At 40.3% G+C, this 15,131-nt stretch overlaps 1 protein-coding gene across 5 annotated transcripts in view; it reads right to left on the reverse strand.

Annotated features, from left to right (window-relative positions):
- Positions 1 to 15,131, reverse strand: part of LOC127638898 (ankyrin repeat and sterile alpha motif domain-containing protein 1B) — a 187,726-nt gene that overhangs the window by 53,839 nt on the left and 118,756 nt on the right. For 4 of the 5 annotated variants that reach the window (XM_052120632.1, XM_052120631.1, XM_052120633.1 and 1 more), the window contains 3 exons: positions 5,972 to 6,615; positions 4,639 to 4,711; positions 1,156 to 1,262 (listed from right to left, as the gene is read on the reverse strand). In XM_052120632.1, the coding sequence (XP_051976592.1) occupies positions 1,156 to 1,262; positions 4,639 to 4,711; positions 5,972 to 6,615 (824 nt within the window). Of the gene's footprint in view, positions 1 to 1,155; positions 1,779 to 4,638; positions 4,712 to 5,971; positions 6,616 to 15,131 lie in introns of those variants that run through there. The other variant, XM_052120635.1, reaches the window with a different exon arrangement.

Genomic DNA, 15,131 nt, shown 5'->3' on the forward strand with positions numbered 1-15,131 from the left:
AAATATTTCAAAAATCATAATGATTTAGGTGAAACAGTTTCAAACACAAAGTTCTGATGACAAAAACTTTTGAACATCTAACTTAATAAGATTAGCTTAGTATGATTCATTACTAATTATTGTGGATGATTTATCAAATTTTCTAAAAGTGTATTTTTTTTAATTGTACCATTCTGCCTTCAAAGATGCAGTTCAACCTGAAAGCTGCTCTCTCATAAATGATCGGAGAGCATTGATCGACTCTTACTGAAAACAATATCTCTCTGTTTGCCCATACATTACTTCAGGTCTGCTCCTAAACAACAAAGATTGATATGTAGGTTGAAGATGAAGAAACAGGATGCCCCACTTCCCCCAAATCACACACTGTCCAAAGGCATGCAAGCATTTGAACATGCATACGGTGGACATATTTTCTGTATTGTCAGAAAAGTGAGGTTGACCACGTGTTGGAATGCAGGGCTGTATCAATAAGTATCCATTCAGCAAGGTACAAAGAATACTGTCAACAGGACTTTTATTAAGATCAACATCAAGTATTCTCACATAATTAATGTATATGTATTTCTATAACATGGCTCTCTCACTGATAACCCACAGTTGTCTTCAAACGTATTTTAAAATTACACAAAACAATCATCTAAATAAAACATTTTAAAATGTAAATATGTAATTTATAATAAGGCCATTAAAACCATACATTTTTTAATTAAACTACTGTAAATAATTTATTTGCCTCCCAAAGTTCTAATAAAAATAGATTTTGCTGACATGACACTATAGTCAGAAAACATACAGGTCAGGCAATGGGTTTACCTACAAAATGTCACAATGTTTTTACGAGATAATATCCTCAAGATACATTCTATAACCTTTAAGGTTTACAGAATCAATGCTGAGCAATACTTTCCCACACTAATGTAGCAATAAATTGTCTGTACACCTTTCCATACTATACATTTTGACAAACACACAGAGAGCAACGTCACATTATGACACATCACGTCACTTAAATACAGACACCAAAATATACATGCAAACCCACACCACCCATAATGCACAAGTGATGACTAACAAAGAACAGACACTCAGAAATCAGCCTGCAGGGAACACCTTGACGAAAGGCAGAGACATAAGTGTAAAGAAGGGACTCACCATGAACTGAACGTTGTCAAAGCCGTTAGACAGCAGGTGGTTTTCATACTGCACCAGGCCGATGTTGTCCAGCCACTGTCCCACAGACTGGACAGGGCAGCGGGGACCTATCAGAGGATGCAGAGGGAGGCGTTTGAGAAGTGAGTAGCCATCTACCCGATAACAGCGACAATCCGGCTGGGAGAGCTGGCACTGCCACATCATGTTGCGTGCAAAGTGACTGTCAAACGAGCCCGCCATGCTCGAAGAGGGACGGAGCGTGCAAGTGAGAGTGGGAGAGACAGAATACAAGAGAACGGCAAGAAAAAAGTAATTTAAAGAGAAAGGGAAAAGAAAGTATAGCTTAGAAAGCAGTGGACAAAAGGAGAATGACAGAAAGAGAGAGAAAAGGAGACAGCGCGCTCCCTAGAGAGTGAGTGTTATGGTCCCTGCTGGTGGTGAAGTACGCCTGCTGTGGAGATAGACATGCTGAAAGCTCCAAATTACATCCACAATCGAGGAGAGAGAGATGAGCGATCGCAAACCAGCGCATTTGCCGCTGCGCTGCTCAACCTGTGTCTCTCAATGTTTGTGAGAGCAGACATGTGCGTGTGTGTGTGTGTGTGTGTGTGTGTGTGTCAGCGTGTGCGAGAGAGAGCAAGAATGTGTGTGTGAGGGAGAGAGAGGGATGGAGAGAGAGAGAGAGGAGAGGAATGACAGCGTACAGCTTGCTTGGTAGAATTCTCTTTCTCCAGCACTCCCACACTCATTTGTATGCCTCTGCATCCTGTGCCAATGTGCTCTCTCTCTCTCTCTCTCTCTCTCTCTCTCTCTCTCTCTCTCTCTGCTCTCTCTCTCTCTCTATCTCCCTCTCCCTCTCCCTCTGGGTCTTTCTCTCCCTCCCTTCTTTCCACTAGCTGTACCTCGCACTGCCGATAACAGCCACCAGATCAACCACAGCCTCTTTGTCTGAGTGCAGAAGCTACTGTTGCTCCCTCCCTCCCACACACACACACACATGCACACACACACTGTGGGCGTCTGTGAGCACTGATGGAATGGCAACACTTCTGGACTTTCAGTGAACAGCAAAATGAAGGAAAGATGGAAAAAGGACATGAACGAAGAGGCAAGAGGAGAGGAGAGAATGAGAGAAGAAAAAGAGGAGAGGATGCAAGAGGAGAGGAAAAATAGTGAAGGCGAGAGGAGATCATTCAAGAGGCAAAAGGAGAGAAGACAATTGAAAAGACAAAAGGAGAGGACAGGCAAAAGAAGAGAAAAGGTTAGAGGAAAGATAAAAGTTGCGGAGAGGACACACATGTTTTAGACACACAGGACAGATACTGCCTGAATCCAGAGTGAGCAATTCTGAGAAACTTTCATATGTTCTAGGAGTGAAGGCTGAATGTATAAGATTTAGCAGCAGAGTATGTGTCTTCTTATCATGATCTGCGGGAGAGAGAGTGACCTCTCACTAAATACTGAGTGTCAGTTTACCTTACTGTTACTTGTTGTTATCTGTAGTTACTTCTCTTTATATGATGTGCTCTAACCTGTATGCTTATTATTAATGTTATTATAATTATTATTAATATTTTATTATTTTACTTTATGTATTTAATATGTGTTTTTTTGTTTTGTTTCTGTTAATGAATGCTTTGGCAACATTGTTGCCAAAGCATACAGTCATGTCAATAAAGCACATTTGAATTGAATTAAATTGAATTGAGAGGAGGTGAGAGGAAAAGCAAAAGGAGAGGTGCAAGTGGAGAGGAGAGAATAAAGAAGAAAGGCTGAGATGCCAAAAAGGGGAGGCAAGAAGAGATGAGTGGATGAGAGGAGGTGAGAGGACAGAAGAGGAGACGTGAAAGATTAAAAGTGAGAGGAGCGAATAAGAAGAGAGAAGAGGATAACAGGTGAGACAAAAAGAGAGGAGACAAGAGGAGAAGACAAGATGAGAGAGGAGGAGGCAAGAGGAGATAAAAGAAAAGGAGGCAAGATGAGATGAGAGAATGACAGGAGAGGGGTGAGATGTCGAGAGTAGAGGAGGCAAAAAGAGTGGATGCGAGAGGAAGCAAAAGAGAGGAGGTGAGAGGAAGCAAAAGAGAGGAGGCGAGAGGAGGCAAAAAGAGGGGAGGAGAGAGGAGGCAAAAGAGAGGAGGTGAGAGGAGGCAAAAGAGAGAAGGCGAGAGGAGGCAAAAAGAGAGGAGGAGAGAGGAGAGGAGACAAAAGGATGATCAATAGGAGAAGTTGCAAGAGGAGTGAAAGAGAGTGGAGACAATAAGAGAGGTGAAAGGTGAGAGGAGGGGATAGGAGGCGAGTGGAAAAGTGAGAAGAAAAGGAGAGGCAAACAGTGAGGAATCTAGAGGAGAAGAGGAGAGGAGGTGAGAGGACACGAGAGGAGAACGAAAGGAGAAAAGAGCATGTAAGAGATGAGGAAAAGAGAAGAAATTAGGTGATATGACAGGATGCAAGAGGAGAGAGAAGGTGAAAGGAGAGGAAACAATTGGAGGTGAAAGGAGAGGAGAGGTGAAAGTTGAGGACAAAAGAAGAGGAGGCAAAAGGAGAGGAGAGGTGAAATGAGAGGAGGCGAGTGGATATGAGAGATAAAGATAAGAGGAGAGAATGAGAGGAGAGGCAAAAGGGGAGGAGGCAAGAGGACAAGAAGAGAGGCCAAAGTGAGGAGGCAAGAGGACAAGAAGAGAGGCCAAAGTGAGGAGGCAAGAGGAGAGGAGAGAGGACAGATGGAGAGGCAAAAGGAGAGGAAAGATTAGATGGAAGACAAAAGCTGCGAAAGGAGGTGAGAGAAAGAAAGAAAGAAAGAAAGAAAGAAAGAAAGAAAGAGAAAGAAAGAAAGGAGAGAAGAGAAGTGGAGGAGACAAGAGAGGACAATTGGAGAGGAAAGGTTAGAGGAAAGACAAAAGTTTTGATAGGAGGCGAGAGGTAAAGTAAAATGAAAGGAGAGCAGGCAAATGAGGAGAGAAGAGGAGACGGTTGGAGAGGCGAAAGAAGAGTAAAGTTTAGAAAAAAGACAAATGTTGGGGGGTGGAGACAAGAGGAAAACCGGAAGAAGAGGAGAGGTGTTCTCTAGAGATGTTCACCATCATTGCAGGCAACTGAACTTCAGTGAGTCTTCAGTGAATGCCCTTTCCTTCACTTTCAACTGTGAGTGACAAAACTGTCCCAAGATAGGTGCTTAGAGGTCTGACCATCCATCTACTTTCTGTCTCCCTGTTCTCATTGTGACTACAAGAAATGCACAGTGATGAGAGACAAGAGCACACAGTAACCATGGTTACGTCTCAAAAATCTCCCTGTCTTCCATGATCAGCTCTTTGACAAACTGAAGGAAGCCCACGTGTCTCAAAGTGCTGCACAATTCACAATAGCTTGTTGACATTCACATCATGTCACAGGCTCCTTGTAGTTATGGATATGGATGTTAAGTGTAGTGTGATGACTGGTGACCATGCATACTGTATGCATCATCACACACATACACACCTGAGTTATCCTCCGTAATCTCCTCCAACTCTGTGCCAATTCCAGCACCTATAGAGCTCATAATCTTGTCAATCTGTGAAGAAAAAGATAAAAAGCGATGAGAAGAGATTGTGTGTGTTTGCATAACAACAGGCTATTTTCCATATTTTTAAACTGCCTTTCTGTAGCATTCCCCAACAGAATTCTCTTCATTGCTCTTTTGCCAGAATCCCAGTTTAGGTTCTTACTAAAAGTCAGTAATTATACTCAAACAATTATTAATTGTTGGCTAAAAGAAACAGAAAAAAAGAGAAACAGGAATTTTGGGAAGGAAATAGATCACGTTCAGCTCTGTTTGAGAATATTTCAGTTCGGAGAGAGAGTGGAGAATGTTTCTTGATGAATGTCTCCTCATTAATATGACAGTGATGTTCTGAGCGGAGAAAGTGTCTTTTCACATCCGTAGAGCTGAACACCTGCCTTCAAAGAACAGCTCTCATTGTTCCCAGTGGACTGTGGTTTACTCTAAAGAGAGAGCTGCTCGAAAGCCTCAGAAGAACGGATGCAGAACTCTACCCTCACCTCTTTGATCAGTTATTTCTAATATAAGTTCTCTTCTGAAAACCTGACAGCAGGGTGAGGCTGGGGAAGAAAATGTTGTGACGCATTAAATTTATGAGCTGTGGAGTCTCTTTTTTCCCCTAGTATTTAGTGGAATGGCTTCTTAAGCACTGGCTACATCTTAATAGATGCACTGACTGAAAGATACTTGGCTCTAAAAATTCACATGAGGAATTTTGAGCAGTGAGGTTCAGTTAATATTCTCGAAATTTAGTTTTATCAAGAGTTCTTGGCTTATTTTGATCTTTGCTAAAATGTTGTTATAGGGTGAATTCACATTTTTTTTATTTATTTTTATTGTAATATTTTGTTGACAGGTACAATATGACCCAGACATGTTTACATGAGCTTCACCCAGTAAATTTATATCTGGTATAATTAAGATGTCATTATTCAAAGGCACTCCTAACATTGAGTGATTGTTTGGCATTATATGCTACATTACCCTAGATAAAAGCTGCTCCACTGATAAACAGATCACCATCAACGCAAAACAGTAGAGCAGAATGTGTCCCAGGCCTGTCATTATGCACATTTAATATATTACAGAAACATTAAAAAGTAATTTAGCTACCATGACAATATTGTTTAATAAAGTTCAGATTTTATGGCAAAAGCCCACGTTTTCGCTCCACTCTTCAATACACATACACTGTTGCTTCACCGTCAAAGCTAACTGAATTAATTAAGTGGAAATGATTCTGAAATTAGCTGGTAATTAAAACGTTATTACCTCTTCCCACTCTGCCGTAAAGGAGGGAGTTCTCTCCAATCTGTTTGGGCTGTTTTTACCAGGACTGTTCTGCCCTCTGGAGTTCCACTGTTCCTCCTCAATGGGAGACACAACCACCAGGTTTGAATCAGATTTGGAGAAATTTCTGGACAACTGAAGGTCCAAGATGTTTTTGGGTATTGAGCGCATCCTCCCTAGAGTGCACGCTCTTTCCTCATAGCCTGTGGTGTTGCTCGCTGTGCTGGAGCTGCCTGTGCTGCTGCTCCGGCCCTCCCCGTTCCTCACATGCACCCCAGGCTTGTCTCCCTGTTCAGTGGGCGTAAATGGGCTCTGGTTGACCCGGGTGTGAAAAATGGTCCTGTACACTATTTGCGGCTTGGGTTCTCTCTGGATTTTCAGGGTTGATGCTTCACTGGCGGTGCGGGGGATTGGGGGAGTGTACTCGGGTGCCCGGAGCAGATTCCCGTGTTGGAGTGGGGGCTCGGGAACGCTGAACTTTCGCACTTTGCTGTAAAGCTGGTAGGGGTTGTCGGGTGATTCACAAGCGGGAGATGAGCCGTGAAGAAGGCCAGCAAACTGCTCAGGAACTTGACTATGTCTTCGATCGTCGCTTTCTACACAGTCCTTCTGGTGCACCGTTTCATCTACAAGACAAATGTAACAATGAAAGTTAAATCAGTTTTTCAAGATAAATGTTTTTCTTTCTTTCTCACTTCTGGATAGTGTTCCTGTCCAAATACAAAACACCATTGTCATTAATATAAATGTGCTTTCCCTCTGAAGTACAAGCATCCAAGCAGATACTGAAGCAGATGAACATGTGAGTGTTTGCGTCCGTGTACAGTATATGTATGTCGAGCCATTAACTCGCTGTGCTGAGACAAGCACCAAATGAGCGCCTGAGGCTGGGGAGGAAATTACTTTGTTCAGTGGGGTGCAAGGGCCTGTTCTTGTCCTCTTCTCCTTCCCTACAGCCCATGGAGAACTCTTCCATTGCCCCATCTAAATAAGCTCAGAACCCCTTCACTAAAGACCTCTTAAATGCATCTGTGTCCAGGGGTGCTATGCAATCTGTGGTGTAAAGTGAGGACACATCTCAGTTCACAAAGGTCACTAAGTTTATTCAGGTTATTAGTAATCAGTTTAAATTCCAGCTTTAGTGTCAGTATAGTTTTTATTTTAAGATTTAAATGAGAGTTTATTTTGTGAGTCATTACTATATGAAAAAAGTTAAATAATAATAACCACCACTATATTGTTACAGTTTCTGAAATAAATAAGTAAATTGTGAGTGGTGCTTTCCTATGGAAAAGTCACCACCATGAAGCTTAGGTGTTGTGGCGGGTTGCCAAGGCCTCCCTATATGGTTGCTACGGTGTTCTGGTTGGTTGCTGACTTCCCAAGTCAAATAGCCCTTCCCCAAGTCTCTATGATATTCGGATCTCTTGCCCTCCTTCACTGCAAATCTATGGTATTTGTTTAGACAATTTATTGTCCACTAGGCACAAAACCGAATTTCTGAGTCCAATCTTATAAAAGTAATAAAGCACACCTCTCCTTTACAAACTGCCTGATTTGTGGTATTATTCAAGCCCATAGCACAAATGGAGCAGAATGAGTACTGCCCTGAAGTTTAATACTTAAGGCCTCGATATACTGTTTTTTGCATCTGTTTTGGTGGTTCTGTTTTGGAAAATTCTGAATGGCTGCTAAACACCTTCTTACCACCCTTGGTCCACTTCCTTGGCAGGTGTGAAATAGAACTCCACCAACCTTGAGGCCGACAGCTAATTCTGTTTATGTTGTTCAGTCAGTCAACTTGAACACATAGGCGTGTAGAGTTATTCTGAGTCCAATCTTATAAAAGTAATAAAGCACACCTCTCCTTTACAAACTGCCTGATTTGTGGTATTATTCAAGCCCATAGCACAAATGGAGCAGAATTAGTACTGCCCTGAAGTTTAATTCTTAAGGTGGAAATGTACCTACATCTGCACGATCATTCGCTTGGAGACATTTTACAAAACCATGTTGAGCTAATTATTATTTTTTTGCTTAATTAGTCTACAAAAGGAATAAAATCTACTGAAATACTCTCAAGTGCCCATTCAATCATGTGCCATCTGCAGCGAAAGCCATTCACACATCTGTGAAAAGTAAGATATGCCTCAACCATCATTCTTTTGTCTTTATTCTGTACATGAACACTTTAATATACTCATATTTGAAATAGTATAAGTGTCATCATAAAACACAAGTGGTGGTGTAGTGGGCTAAAGCACATAACTGGTAATCAGAAGGTTGCTGGTTCGATTCCCACAACCACCACTGTTGTGTCCTTGAGCAAGGCACTTAACTCCAGGTTGCTCTGGGCAGATTGTCCCTGTAATAAGGACACTGTAAGTTGCATTGGATAAAAGCGTCTGCCAAATGCATAAATGTAAATGTATATCATGTTAGTGCATTAGCATCATTAATTCAGAATTTAAATGTTCTACTGCATATATTGTATTTGAACTATTCATCGAGTTCATTTACTGACCTCATATTACTTCTACTCCTAGAATGTGGTATAAAGTAATTGATAACAGATTTGAATGTATCTTTAGTTAAGGTTTTACTGAGTGTATTATATATTTAAATATACTTCTAAATGCTGTACCACAGCAGTGTGGTGGGTGTCTGAATGTTCAGAAACAGTATACCGTTGTTTAGCTGTTTAGAACTTCTTTTTACCCCTGAAAGAAGAAAGAAGAACTTATCTATGTATATCAAGGCCTTAAGGCTTAGGGTTTGTTTAAATCCTTAACCATTAAGCATGAGCATTAGTTAAAGTAATGCTTGTCTTACAATACCACTACCGATAACTATGTCCCATTAATCTGATTTTTTTTATATATATATATATATATATATATATATATATATATAAATGTGCTTCAAACAAAGCTGAGAGTATCAGAGTCTGAAAACATTCTCAAATTAATCAAAATTGTAATTAATGAACATGCACTGGGTGGGGGAATTTTAGAATTTTATGAACATTGTCAAATGCAGGTGCTATTGATAAAAGGTAGCAGAATGGCTTTAACTAAAGCATAAAATGCACACACACACACACACACACACACACACACACACACACACACACACACACACACACACACACACACACACACACACACACACACACACACACACACACACACACACAGGTTCATCTGGCTTTGATCCTGTCCAGACAGTCACATGATTTTGCTTTCAACTCTGTCCACACTAGGCTGAATAATTAACTGAACAGAACTCTCATCTATAGGTCGAAATAACCACCGGAACTGAGGAATTTTAAAGGAACATTTCTAGAGATGCTATTTTTATTGTGCATTACAAAAATGTTGATTTTGCACAAAGATCAGAGAACAAATAAACAAGGCTAAATGGAGACTGGGTAAATTCAGCCTTAATTAATAACTAACAGCTCTCGAAAGCATTTCTGGTCTCATACCATCACATCCGAACTAGACAGAGCAAATCATACTATAGTGTTTTAAAGTAAAAGACGTGTGTTATTAATCACTTAAGGATATTTAAACATACTGTCATGCCTCTATGTGCCAAATAGCATATCTGAAGAATCTAATGGACAGTATTCTGTGTAATATGGAGACAGCAGAGGACATGATGAGCTTAGAAGGTATGTATGATATGTATGATGAATTTGACTCAACATGTCAGGTATAGCGAATGCAGAAAGACAGGACGCTAAACAGTATATCAGTATCTATAACACTCCAAAGGAGACATCAGAGACTGAGCGTTCCTTTACAACCACAGCTTCCTGGAGTCGATCCTGTGTTTGAGCTCATCTGATAAAGATCACATTACACAGTCCTGAAGGCTGAGAGAGAGTGTAGGACAGGTTCCGACAATAAGAGACGGAGTAGATTTTCTACACAGAGCACCATCTATGTCACTTTGAGGTTATTAAAAACCCCATGAAATCGCTTGATGAGTTTTATATCATGTGTAGATATATTTCCTATTGAAACAGGAATTGTGGGTGGGATATATTTAGGGGTCCATTAAAAAAAGTGACATGGCATTCTCATTGTTCTACACAATGACAATGCCACTTCCCCTATTTAATTTGTTATTCTCATTGTATAGAATATGTAAAGAGCAAGACTAGTCATCAACATTTTTGGTCTATTTTGCCAGAAGTAAAAGAGTGTACATTTCAAATGTATACAGTATGTTCTAAAGGTTCATTTTGTCAACTCTTAGGAGAACAATATCATATACAGCAGATAGGCTTAATGCTTGGTTCTGGACACTGTACAAAGATAATGCTCTATCTTTGACCCTGAAGACATAGGGTAATGTTGTACAGATGGGCTTGTGTCAACATATGGAGTGAAAGGGCCAAAAGATAAATGCTATGACAAGATCATCCATTATGAGAGACATAAACAGCATGAGGTATCACAACAGTAAAAAAGGTCATTGCCAGCTCAGACAAAACAGCGCTCGGCATACAAAACCCAGACGGTGCCTAGAGAAGTCACATGCAAACAGACACAAACTGAAAAAGTCATACTGAAAATAATCTAATTTCTGAAAGGAAATACCAACACAACTAAATTTTTAAAATGTTGTCCTGCTTTAGACCAATATAAAAGGTTAAATATACAGTAGCTACCTAGAGTATAGAGACCACTTAACACACCTACACAGCCATGATGGAAAATTTACTTCAGTTTCTGGAAAACAGATCGAATAAAATGCACAAATTATGAGTAATATAAAAGTGTGAGTGCTTTGGATCTTTGCCAACACTGGCTGTCAAATAATAGAGTGATGTGTTACCACACTATAAGAGATATCAGGGAAAAGAGATGTGTGTGTGCTGTGTGCCTTAATGTTTTCTGAGAAATCGAATCTGAGAAGGAATGCATGTTTGAAAAATGTGTGAAGTAGCTTTGAGATCCAAGGTTAGAAATTCTCTCCTCTGCACCTGAGGGGAGTCACAAACCAAGTTGCAATACAACAGACAGTTAGTGGGATGATGTAATGGTGAAATAAATACATATTGTAATGTAACAATCTGAACACTAAATCATGTAATTTAGTCTAGCAATCATGTTGATATAAAAAAACAAATACTGCTGCATTGTGAAAGGACATGTGTGTGTTATTGTTTAGTGCTTTGATGTCCAACTTGATTTTTATGTTACTTTCTAAATAAAGAAAAAAATAATTTGTGCAAGTTTAATAAATTTGGGTGGATGACACTCGTAACTCATAGAAGAATATAATGTATGTGCTACTTGAGACTTCATTGTCTTTTTTTAGGTGACTTATTAAGTTAATACGTTTAAGTTAATATTAATGATAATGCTAAATGATAACGAGAATAATATGAGTTATTAGGAACAGATTTCTGGTTTGTGATGATGATGAGGTACTTGAGCCTCATTAATAGACCTTATTGACGCTAGCGCAATCTTTGATTTTTAATGGGTATGACATCGATGCTGTGAGGGATAGACTTACAGTCTCTTCAAAGGGCTGTATTGCATTTTAAAGTGTTTTTGGATTGTTCCGTGGATGAAACATTGAAACAATATCCATGCAAGAACATTCAGTATACAAAGAACTCCAGACAACATGAGTTGTGGGAAATCAGATGTGATCTAGGAGCTTCATACAGTTTTATATCATTCATGCCATTGAAGATATGGTAAGTCTATCCCTCACAGCCTCATTGTCATTCCCATTAAATATCAAAGATGGCGCTGGCGTGAATAAAGTCTATGTGACTATGCTGGTATATTAGATTAAAAAAAAATTGGGAAACACTGATTTAATGTGTTCTACTCTTTTTAACTTTTTCATTTCGGTCCCTTTATATTGTTTCTCTCAGTTCAGTCCTGCAGCTGCAACAGCAATAGTTGACATTGGGTAGTCATGGAAACAGCACTGTGGTTTCCTAAAACCATGAGCAGAAAGCTCTTGGCCTTCAAAAGGGAGAGAGGAAAAAGAAGAGAAAGAGAACAAGACTGTAAGAAAGAAAAAGATCTACTGAAGACTGACTCTGGCACCATCTGAACTCACAGAGTGGGTAAAGAATCAGAGGGATCTCAGCAGAAGTCTTATCTGAGCACAGCAGAGAGAGCATCAAAAGCCAATTTAGAGTACAAAAGGCTGATCTGAGGTCAGCAGTAAGGAATCTATACCACTGCAAAGCATACAAATTTGACAGCTTGGGTTGCATACTATGATTTATAGAAGACGCATACAGTATTATGAGAAACTCTGGCAACTGAAATGGTATATAACACCTGGAGAAAGCTATCTGATTGGATTCACATCCAAAGTAATGACAGTAGCATAGCTGGCACAGGGCCACCACAGCTATTTGAAATCTACCATCATTGCTCGTTGGACCAACAGACGTTTTTGAGCCAATCGTCTGACATGAAAACAGCATGTTACTAATCACTCTAAGGCTGCAGGTAAATAATGTGATTAATAAGTCGATAAGCGATTATCCTGAGCTTTAACATCCAAGACAACAGACAGGGAAAAGTCACTGGAAAAACCTATGAATTTGTTATTTTAGTTAAGTAGCTTTCCAAAAAATGTTTTTACAGGACCACTTCCATAACTAGATGGTGTTAGGGTAATGGTTTTGTTCTGTGTTAACTCCTCGTACTTCCATGCAGCCATACTTGGACAGAGTGGGAAGAGCAGCAAATCTTGATCCCCTGGATGCGACCAGCAATGGAAGCGCAAAAAGCGGAGCTCACATAATCCAATGCATGATACATTTGAAGAAAGCAGGCAAGTAGGAGAGCCTGCTATTAACCTTCAGTACAACTTGGCGACCACCAGTGATTAAATCACTGTAAGTGTCAACACCACTTAAAAAAGTGAGGCAGAGAACATGGGCTGGAAAAATATGATTCTTGCCATTCCATCTAGACAAATAAAAAAGCAAAATTGCATAGAAGGAGTGCAAAAGCTGTTGAATAACAAGCCATGGTTAGTTTCCAGGCTATTAATGATTAGACTCCTGGAAACAAGAGCAGATTAGAGGAGTTGTACCCAGATGAGAGGTTTTCTAGAGACTTTCTGCACTCTCTGGGCTGAAGAGCTCCTCAAGAACAAGCAGTTAACAGCAGGGAAGAGAACATCAACAATGGCGAGTAACAGAACAGGAGTTGCAATGCAAGCTGGGCTGAGGTTGAAGAATGAATCTCAGCTGGAATCAGGCCAGTGATCTAAAGCTCAGCATGGGTCAAATGAAGAGTAGATATTCCTAAGTTGAAAATCTCTCCTCCCTCCATTAAACATCACCTTGGTGAAACATCTATGGTTAAAAATAACATCTGCAGCAATAATGGTAGACCACCTACCTCGTTCTTGAAACCCATCCAAAACCTCTCTCTTGTGTTTTTACTATAACAAAACAGGTATGAGGCAGCAAAACAGCCAGTAGGATTTCTCAGCAACTGATCCATGGGGAATAATCTTATGAGGAAAGGTTACAGTTGAAAGAGAAGCTACATGCACATGTCCCACCTCTAAGGTAACATTCACACACGTTCATTTACATCTAGGTTCCCCTTTTCAGAGACCTGTTAGACCCACTGTTACACCACATAGCATTTCAGTGATGTTTCTTGCAGTGCATTAAAACACACACTCATACGTGCTCACCTGTGTGCAGACTCAATCCCAGACACACACATAGCACTGTCATGCCTTGTCATATAGAAGATAGCTTCAGAAAGAGACTGGGAGATATCCTGATAAGCATGCTAAGGATGTGTAAATGTTGGAGATTATGTGTAGGAATGCATGTCTTGTGTTGTAGTTTAAATTTCAGAATAAAATTCAGTGTGGGGTTATAGATACAAGAGGAAGTAATGATTAAGAACAGTAGAAAGAAAATTGTATAATGGACTTTGCTTTGTTTCTGACTGGAATCAGCCACACACACACACACACACACACACACACACACAAGCTGATGGCTTGTCTTTTCCAGTGGATTAAAGGCCACATGTTTAATTGCTTGTTAACAAATGTTTACTGTGCCATATTGAACTGCACCCATTTGCTGCCAAAAATAGGGCCAGAAATCCTGCCAGACCCACAGTGGCTCACACACACATAGAGAGAGAGAGAGAGAGAGAGAGAGAGAGAGAGAGAGCTGCAGTCACCAATCTTATTAAATCTTCAGACAAGCATCACTTTTACTTTTGCTCATACTTAAGGTTTGGTATTTATTCAAAATACAAAACTACAGAAATCATCCATAGTTAATTGAGCAGTGGTGAATTCACAGGGCCAGCAAAGCCTTCTCTGTTGGCCTAACATGCCATCCTTTCATTCTCAATCACCTTTTGCCAATGTATTTTTAATCGCTTTCCACTCTTAATTAATCTACAGACAAACAGAGAAAAACTAAAATTTATCCAGTCAGAATATATTCCTTGATGCCTCCAAGCGTAGCCTGACAACTGTTTCACAAATCCCATAGTCGAGCTCGTTAATAGAAGCAGCATGTGAGTTTGAGCTCCACCCCGTCAGGCTTTCAGAATTTCCACAGAATCCCTGAACAGTGCAAATGAATGGGCAACTAAAGTCAGATTGTCAGATTCATCAGCCAATCAGATTGATTTATTCGTTTAAATAGCCTAGTTCTAGAGGGAAGACTAGCAGCTGTACATCGTCGCACCATTAGCTGGGTAATTCCCAGCCAATCACATGTAAGCCATTGCGCTTTATAAGTCTGCTCACAATCTATCACATTGCTGTTTCAGTGTGCTAACACGGCAACCTCCACCACCCCACCACTACCAGTTGAGTCCCGTCCTGCTCAGGGGTAGGCTCCTCGCCCCTTCCTCCTATCTCAGGCAGGATATGACGGTTCCGAGTACAACTTCCCCAGACACGGCCTACGCCAAAGAGAGACATTACTTTTCTGTTTTATACTCATCAAATAAATGTTATCTTAAATCTCACTCAAGTCTCCAAGTCTACCTGATAGAAATGATATTTCTGTTGAGGGAATTATAAAATTAGTGCAATCCTTAGAATAGCAAGCTAGCTGCTAATTTGTTTCCTAATGGCGGCTGTGGACTTCTCTCCT

This window comes from Xyrauchen texanus, chromosome 47 (assembly GCF_025860055.1).
Source record: "Xyrauchen texanus isolate HMW12.3.18 chromosome 47, RBS_HiC_50CHRs, whole genome shotgun sequence".
Classification (NCBI taxonomy): domain Eukaryota; kingdom Metazoa; phylum Chordata; class Actinopteri; order Cypriniformes; family Catostomidae; genus Xyrauchen; species Xyrauchen texanus.